The sequence below is a fragment of the Palaemon carinicauda genome, chromosome 45 (genome assembly GCF_036898095.1).
Source record: "Palaemon carinicauda isolate YSFRI2023 chromosome 45, ASM3689809v2, whole genome shotgun sequence".
NCBI classification, from domain to species: Eukaryota; Metazoa; Arthropoda; class Malacostraca; order Decapoda; family Palaemonidae; genus Palaemon; species Palaemon carinicauda.
The window spans coordinates 8,967,446-8,977,347 of NC_090769.1; the positions used below are offsets into that span (position 1 = coordinate 8,967,446).

The 9,902-nt window shown below is 34.6% G+C and overlaps 1 protein-coding gene across 4 annotated transcripts in view; it reads right to left on the reverse strand.

Moving 5' to 3' along the window:
* Positions 1-2,020, reverse strand: part of l(2)gl (LLGL domain-containing protein l(2)gl) — a 119,600-nt gene extending 117,580 nt beyond the window's left edge. For 3 of the 4 annotated variants that reach the window (XM_068367066.1, XM_068367065.1, XM_068367063.1), the window contains exon 1: positions 1,808-2,020. In XM_068367066.1, the coding sequence (XP_068223167.1) occupies positions 1,808-1,888 (81 nt within the window). In that variant the 5' untranslated portion in view covers positions 1,889-2,020. The remainder of the gene's footprint in view (positions 1-1,807) is intronic. The other variant, XM_068367064.1, reaches the window with a different exon arrangement.
* Positions 2,021-9,902: the final 7,882 nt, after the last annotated feature.

Consider the following 9,902-nt stretch of genomic DNA (forward strand, 5'->3'; position numbering starts at 1 on the left):
GGCGAAATCCTCAGAGAACCATGCATTCGAATAGTGTCTTTTAGAGTTGGTACACCGTAAGTTGTAAATATTGCCGATGGTTCAATGCTTTTGCACTTTCGTGAGTACTATACCTGAAAAAGCCTAGCGTGATTTCAGCTTCACTCCACAACTATGGATTTGTGCCGATAATCATCATCAGATTCGTTCAAAACCATTCTGTTATCCACAGGGAATTATTGGCAACTTATACAAATTTACGCTTTGATATTCCTATACTGATTATGACTCTACCGTTTTGGTTTCATTGTATATTATTACATACTAATGTAACCTAGGGAAAAACTACTGTTTCTAATAGAAAAAATTACGCTCTCTTCGAAAATGATACTCGTTCCCGTCGCAAATTAATAGTTTCAGAAATAAATATACATCTATATCCTCCAATAATGGGGGACCCCCAGTGGGAACTCGGGGTTTTGGGTGGGGAAAACATACTGGGGAATCGATATATAAACGTAAAACAAGCCTTTTCTTCTCTATACATTACCTTCTTGAAATTATAATAACTGGAGGAGAATACAAAACAGTATATCTGGATAAACTTTGGAGGCGCCGTTACAAAGATTGTGTCATGAAAAAATACAGTAACCAGTGCTGCCAACGTCCGATGTAGATCAAATGTTATTTTGTGACCTGTCATACTACTAGGCTAGGTTAGGTGGGTTTGTTAGGTTCTGTGCCCTTTTTGTACATTTCATATATTGATTAAAACTTATATGGAGAAATTATTTAAATTATGGAAATATCTATCATTACTATCTCTAGTAATGTCAACGTGCCGTTGGTAACTCTGTGTACCATACGTCAACGTTGGTAACACTGTGTATAATGGTAACGTTGCTAATGTTCGTTCGTAAGAGAAGTGACACCGTGCATCTTAAAGTTATCCGAATTGGTTGATCTGTTTGTTTCCCATTGAAATGAACATCAATTCGCTTAATTCACGTTATTTACTATAGGAAAACAATTATATTTCGTTTCCCCAGTATGTTTTCCCCACCCAAAACCCCGAGTTCCCACTGGGGGTCCCCCATTATCGTAGGATATAGATGTATATATATTTCTGAAACTATTCATTTGCGACGGAAACGAGTGTCATTTTTGAAGAGATCGTAATTTTTTCTGTAAGAAACAGTAGTTTTTTTCCTAGGTTACATTAGCATGGAATAATATACAAAATTACCAAAGTTTTAGTATATATATGCTCTTACGGTAGATTCTTATCAAACATCTGACAAGAGGCCTACTTTGCAATTTCAGTAATAATCACCGATTTATAAAATATTATAGTAGCCCCGAATTAAGTTCTGACCAGGCTTATCCCAGTATTTCTTAGCCCCGGGATAACCGAAAACTAGTGTTTATGAATATTGGTTAATCTATCCTACCGTAGGCCAACCTAAAAATGGAACGGAGCCTGGCAAAGCTTTAAATATATGCCGGAGACAACAAATCTCCAAGCAAGCATTAATCATAACACCGCTAAAACGAATTTATCCAAGGAATTCCCTAGAATGGTAAGGTTAACTCTCCGCAGCGTAGGCCAGGTGAAATGACGGAGAAATAAACAAAAGTAGTTTCAATGGAAGGGAAGAAAAAGCAGTAACTTCTTCATAGTAATGATCCGTAAACTGTTTCGGGATGATCACGTCTCCGTGTGTGTGCTAAAGATCAGGTCATCGTTGTTGTCCCAGGAGAATGAATCAACATGGGTTGGCCGCATCACTCGTAAATGACAAGACATTTGACATCTCTCAAAACTCACCTTATTGAAATCGAATAACTCCTTTTGCTTCTGAAGTCTCTCCGGAGTGATCTTCTGCGACGGTTTCATAAATTTTAACATCCCGCCGACAGTTTCAAACTTCTTATTTCAAAAAAATCCAGTGTCTCACGGGCACTCACACCCACTCACATCAACCGACACAACAACACTAACCAGCAAAAAGTTTGCTTCGCTAAATAAATGGTACATTGACACCTGAAAGAGGTTATGAATGTTTATGCGGCAACCCAACTCGACGCATTGAACACTTCGATACTTTTGTGGATACACAGTCCGATCCTCTTTTGTTTCTTGCGGTACTAGCGCCCTCTATAAACTTATACCTCCCTTCAAAGTCAACTCGTTTATTGCTGTCATCGAAGTTACCTGTGAACCGCCTGTACCCACCCATTTATATTATAATGGTCATGATACAATGAGCCCTTCTTTATTACGAATTGATATGGTACACTAAGGTCATAATATATTTCTATTTAAAATTCACTATCGTTTCACTCGACTGCTTTCATATTATCTTTGAAAAGTACATGCTTATCCTGTATTCATCAACTTTAGTCACACGCGCTAGGCTTCGAGATGGAAACAATTTCGTCGGTTGGTGTTACTCCGCGGGCTGTACACCTGATTCTAGAACGTGTTTAGTACTTATAATGGCTAAATTTAGTGTAATAAACAATAACAGCAAATAACAAGTACAAGGAGAAGTGTACATTGCCAAAAATTACTCACCTAAAATGAATAACAAAGCAAATACACTTTTGGCCGCAGGGTATTTTAATGAGTCATCATTATATTTACTTGAAATCACACATATTTTAGCATATTTAACATTTAAAAAGCAGTACATTTTATAATAAATATAAATACGATATTCTATATAATTATAAAATATATGGAATAATATGGGAGAGAATACAAGGAAAGACTGAATTTCGCCAGCTTCTGACGCGTCAGCGGTCATCCTTTAAACCTCCAGAGAATATGCTATCCTTTGTCCAAATTTATTCATAGACAATTTTTTTAGACAAAGTGTTAAAAATAAAGGTCCAAAAAACTTGTAAAGCAGAGAGACATGTGTCTAAATAACATCATATTTGAACCTCAAAGCAATTATGTAGAAACGATGGTAGAATCTTTATAATAAACGACGTTATTTGTGCATATGTAATGTACTACTATAATAACGACCCACAGTAGATTACAGTATAACAGAAGAAAAAAGACTTGCTGTACATATGAAAATACGGTATAAAATCACACCGTGATTTCAAGGTCAAGGTAAGTTGCTCAGATGGGATCACCGCCATGGGCGTGACGAGGACAAAAACAGGCAAACAGCCCCCCTCCCCCTCCCCCTCCATTTAAACGGTTCCAGGGTTCCAGAACAGCTTCAACAGAACGTTGTCGGGTATAGTAAACATGGAAGACTTGCGTGGGCGTGATTGCTGGGTATTATTATGGCGAATTTTAAAGGCTTGCTACCAACTTGTTATTTGCTTTAAGATGATGATGATATTTGTTTGAAACTGGTTATAATTGGGGGGGGGGGGTAAATTTCAATTTCTACATCTCGAATCTTTGGGAAACGTGGGAATTCAAGGCATTTCATTGGATTGGCAATTTGCGATACCTTACGATAACTTTGCATTCTGTATTGGTAACCGATTTGAAGATATTTCAATATGCTCTTTGGCAAATTAAGCAGCCTCGTAACAAAGAACAATCTCTAAATAAAATGGGTAAGGACAGACAAACTCCCTTTCAGCGTGTACTGATAGTTATATACACGGAAACACCATATTTCCTAGTTGTGACATTTCAGTAAAATATGGATTACAGTAAAAGATGGATTACATTGCAACTTAATTTCACAAGCTCTCACGATCTGCTCTTCTAACTACAACGTTACAAACGTAAAATCATTCTTCCCTTTCAATAGTTATCTTATTGAAAAAGGGGGTGATAAAATAAATCTGGTTTTCTTTCGTCTCCTGCACTGCAATCAATAAATGTCATAGATGGAGAAACTAAAGAATATTAGGTTGGCAGACAACATGAACATTTTCAATTACAAAAACAAAGGAAGATAGACCATCGTCCTCTATTCTCGGCACTTATAACTTTTTTTATCTTTTATTATACAAATACAATTACATTTTAGCAATTTACATTATATACGTAATTAGTCTTTACAAAAATTTATATGAACTTAACATTGTTTTACAGTTATAAATCAACTCAATACAAATTAAATCAATTAATAAAAATATATGAAATGAATTTGATTGTACAAACGTTCTTAACTTATGTTACATATTCAAGTAATTATCATAAATGTATTCTCTTGTAAATATTTTATTTAATTCTTTTTTGAAAGTATTCCTTATTAAAATTTTGGTTTTTAACATTCTATTTCTAATGAATATAAGTAAATTTAGGTCATCCGTTAACGGTCCTATAAATCGTCCATACCACACTCCTGCTATAACTTGACTGACTCTGATTTAGAAACTCTTCTTGAATGAACAGCTCTAGTGTGTACTACCAACTATACTATAGGCCTACCACGGCCATTATTGTTTCATACGAGTTGGCTTGATAACCTGGTGTATATTTTTTAGTCCCTTTTCGTTAATTTGGAAAATAATACCATACAAACTATAGTAAAACATATCACTAATGCAGTATGTTAATTCTAATAGTCATCATTTATTTATTTCCTTATTTCCTTTCCTCACTGGGCTATTTTTTCCCTGTTGGAGCCCTTGGGCTTATAGCATCTTGCTTTTCCAACTAGGGTTGTAGCTTGGCTAGTAATAATAATAATAATAATAATAATAATAATAATAATCAGGCCTTCTCCATCGTGAGATTCAATACTACACAGTATTCTAGAAGTTTTATTCCAGCTATGACTAAGTTGTGGAATGATCTTCCTAATCGAGTAGTTGAATCGGTAGAATTTCAAAAGTTCAAACTTGCAACAAATGTTTGTGTTGATCAGGCTGACGTAAGTCTCTTTATTTATGAAATAGCTGTTTTGATGTTATTGTTTTTTAAAATAGTTTATTTTAATGGTTCATTATTTCTCATATCGTTTATTTATTTCCTTATCTCCTTTCCTCACTGGCCTATTTTTCTCTGTTAGAACCCTTGGGCCTATAGCATCTTGCTTTTCCAACTAGGGTTGTAGCTTAACTAGTGATAATAATAATAACTGGAACTATCCCATTTTTAACCTTTAAATAAACCCACTTACACCCGTGACAGTCAATTCTACAAGTATTTTTACATTTACTTTTTACTAGGCTTATTGGTTCCATTCTATTTCTCCTTCCCGATCAATTCTTTTTAAATACCTTTACCATCCATATGTGACAGAACTCGCTTTAGTCAACAGTTCCCCATCTAATCTAACATTTTATTAATCACCCAATTATCTCATTTTTTATCCATGGATAAAATTTCCATTTGATCGATACTAACGATGATAACCCCTGTTTAAAAGCATTATATTATAAGTAATTTTAGATGAAATAAAATGTGAATATGATACTGCCATTAATCACTGAAAATTATTTATATAAACATACCAATAAAATCGAACCTCGAAAAACTTTTGTTTGCTGGAAGGTTGTATAAGACTAGCTTTTTTACTGGACAAACAAAGGAAAAATCGGGAGTGGAAAAAAAGTGAGGATTTGCAAAAACAAAGAGGACGAAAATCATTTTAACCGACCTTCCCGTAGAGACATCCATGTAATTAGGGTAGTTTGGGGGTAGGCCTACTCATGGCAAATCAACTGTTTAACATCTTTGCCAGTGTCTGTGGTGTGAGTAGTCAACAAGGCCGAAAGAAACATTAAAAAAAAACAATAGTATAAATTCAAATGGATTCCACTGTTTGTTTAGGAAAACTGAAGGATAAAATTTTAGATCTATGTAGATGAAGAATGCAGGATTAACTGTTTCCAAGAACAATTCTTTTTTTACACATGACGTCATAAGCCTATTCTGACTGAGTGACTGGTTTACCTCAGCCAACGTAGTGGTTTTACACTGGCAGACCTATACAGTAGTTCCACTCAGTCCCATCCAACTGTCCCGACACCGGCTTAATATTATCCTGCATATGTATGTTTCTGGTATATCCCGTGTCAATAGAATTAAACAACTCAAATCGATAAATGGCTTCCTAATATTCACAATATAAATACTCTTCAAATTCGATCGATTCATTATTTAATTTGCGGTCTCCAATATTGCAACACTAACGCAAGTTGCCACTTCATCTTTTTCGGGTTATCAGAACCTGTGATCACCAGCTACAACCGTTTCCAAATATGTTCTTCACCACCAAGACTCGAGAACAACTTAACCCTCGTCACTGTGATTGTATGACTTCTTACATTTCTTATCTCGTGCTTTTAAATGGTAAATTTTACATATACTGATCACCTACAGAACTCCTTGCATGATTTTATTTTATTTAAAGCCGGCTAGCAAGCGGTTAGTTCAGACTTGCATAAACTTTAACATATTCTTACGTTAAAATGCCAAGTTGTTAAAAGTTAAGGGGTTTCTAAATTCATGTACAATGGGCAACATTTCTTGGATTTATATTCTAACTGACTAAATTTCTGGAAAATGAAGATAAGTCTCGACAAATGGAAATAAAGAGAATAATAATGGCAATAACCTAATCCAAAGGCAAAATCCTTGGGACACCCACATGCCTGTAGCCTTCTATAACGGGCGATGCTGTGATGGCTTCGTCTCAATTTTCCGGAATATATTTAGAATTTAAGTAGCCAGATTTGGAGTTCAATAAACATAAAGCAACAGGTTACGAATTCTGGTTGCGAATTTGCTTATTATTTTTTCTATTACCTTTACCTTTCAACTTGAAACTATTAAGTGGAGTCCATTTTAACTCTATTTCCAATCTGACATTATTCTAAAAAGAAAAAATATATATGTTTAATACTTATTCATCTACACCTTGAATTTGCAGAATTCTTTTTCAACGGAGCAACATAGAAATGCAAATGAAATTCTGTTTTTATTGAATGAAAATAAACAACCTGACGTGCTATCAAAATGTTCATGAGAATGACGGTATCACGGATCTCGATTCAATGGGTCACGGGTATTGTGCTTCGATGCATTGCAGCAATGACCTTGGGCATGGAAGTTGATGCCTGTTAAGAGAGCAACTATCTTGCCCACTTACAAACCAGTGTGATACACACACACATATATAAATATATATATATATATATATATATATATATATATATATATATATATATATATATATATATGTATGTGTGTGTATATATATATATATATATATATATATATATATATACATATATATATATATATATATATATATATATATATATATATATATTTATACATATACATACATACATACATATATATATATATATATATATATATATATATATATATATATATATATATTTATACATATACATACATACATACATATATATATATATATATATATATATATATATATATATATATATATATATATATCACCCCAATCAAGAGAATTTGAGAATTAATAGCTATTATGGTTTTGTAGGTAGTAGGTTGGCCAGGGCACCAGCCACCCGTTGAGATACCACCGGTAGAGATACTATACCGGTAGAGAGTTTTGGGAGTCTTTTGACAGGCCAGATGTTACTACATTAGATCCTTCTCTCTGGTTACGGTTCATTTTCTCTTTGCTTACACACACACACACACACTGAATAGTCTGGACTATTCTTTACATATTCTCATCTGTCCTCATACACCTGACAACACAGATTACCAAACAATTCTTCTTCACTCAAGGGGTTACTGCACTGTAATTGTTCAGTGGCCACTTTCCTCTTGGTAAGGGTAGAAGAGACTTTAGCTATGGTAAGCAGCTCTTCTAGGAGAAGGACACTCCAAAATCAAACCATTGTTCTCTAGTCTTGGGTAGTGCCATAGCCTTTGTACCATGGTCTTCCATTGTCTTGGGTTAGAGTTCCCTTGCTTGAGTGTACACTTGAGCACAATATTCTACCTTATTTCTCTTCCTCTTGTTTTGTTAGATTTTTATAGCTTATAAAGGAGATATTTATTTTAATTTCGTTACTCTTCTTAGAATATTCTAATTTCCTTTTTTTTTTCCTTTCCTCACTGGGCTATTTTTCCTGTTGGAGCCTCTGGGCTTATAGCATCCTGCTTTTCCAACTAGGGTTGTAGCTTGGCAAGTAATAATAATAATATATATATACGATGAACAGAACATCCTAATGAAGTTAGCCTCTTTGGGATGCGGTAGTTACGGTACGCTCGTTCTTTTTTTTTTTTTTTCTGTCACAGAGGTAGAAACCATCTAAGTTCTCTTGATACCATGGTACCCAATAGCAGGAGCAATAGGTCCTCATGTTCTTGCAAAAAGCAAATACTTTTTCAAAAAAATTCTTTCTTTGCTTCAGGTAGAAGATGAATATGCGTTCGGTCATTAAGATAATACCTTATATGCCATAGTTATTCACCGACCTTTTCATCAAGACTTTTCTCAAGTTATGGGCTATTCTTCAAGGCAAGAAAGGAATCCTGAGCTTTGACTGCAAGGTAACGAACATAAAAGTCTCCAGTCTTGCCAATAAAAGAGGCTACATTGTAAATTCTGGCGGTATGAAGCAAAACTATGCAGAAAATAAGTCGTTGCAACTGCCCTTATTGTCCCCTTCTCCAACCAATGACCATCTCACTGAGGCTTCTGTTATAATAGCCTAGAAATCCTAGCAGATGCTATGGGTCATTCAGCAGCTATTTTTCTGGTACACTGGATCCAAATAGACTGGCGATAATGATCTACAAGCTTAATAGAACCTCATTTTACATACTGGAGCTAAATAGAACCCCATTTTACAAACTGTATATTATATAACTGATAGAAATATCAAAGTCGTTATTTTCTTGCGGTTTAATAATTCAGATTCCACATTTTTAGGACTTACTTTCGATGGCCAACATCTACACAATTTTAATCCTTGGTCTATCTCAGGAACTTTACTACTGCGCCAATCTACAACCTTTAGTGTGAGTTGGATGGCCAACATCTACCTAAAATTTTAATCCTTGGTTTATCTCAGGAACTTTACTACTGCGCCAATCTACAACCTTTAGTGTGAGTTGGATGGCCAACATCTACCTAAAATTTTAATCCTTGGTTTATCTCAGGAACTTTACTACTGCGCCAATCTACAACCTTTAGTGTGAGTTGGATGGCCAACATCTACCTAAAATTTTAATCCTTGGTTTATCTCAGGAACTTTACTACTGCGCCAATCTACAACCTTTAGTGTGAGTTGGATGGCCAACATCTACCTAAAATTTTAATCCTTGGTTTATCTCAGGAACTTTACTACTGCGCCAATCTACAACCTTTAGTGTGAGTTGGATGGCCAACATCTACCTAAAATTTTAATCCTTGGTTTATCTCAGGAACTTTACTACTGCGCCAATCTACAACCTTTAGTGTGAGTTGGAGTTTCTATGCAACCGCATTTCTAAAGATTGCATGGCGGATCTTGTTAAATGTCTGCACTGACACTCCGATTTCTTCAAGTTGAGCTCGTGGTTCTGCAGCACTATTTCTGACAAGCCTCGTTAACAGTATCTCTCCTCTAGATTTTGAAATTCTCTTTCATCAGATTTTTGTAGATTTAAATCTTTACAAAATTTGTTTGAGATGCGGTTGTAGAATTTTACGATTTTCTTAATTCTATTACGTGTATCTAACGATATTAGGTTATATCATAGCCAAGCAAGCCATATTATTATTATTATTATAATTATTATTATTATTATTATTACTTGCTCTACAACCTTAGATGGAAAAGCAGGATGATATAAGCCCATAGGCCCCAACAGGGAAAATAGCCCAGTGAGGAAAGGAAAAAAGGAAAAATAAAATATTTTAAGAACAGTAGCATTAAGATAAACATTTCCTATGTAAACTATAAAAACTTAAACAAAACAAAAGGAAGAGAAATTA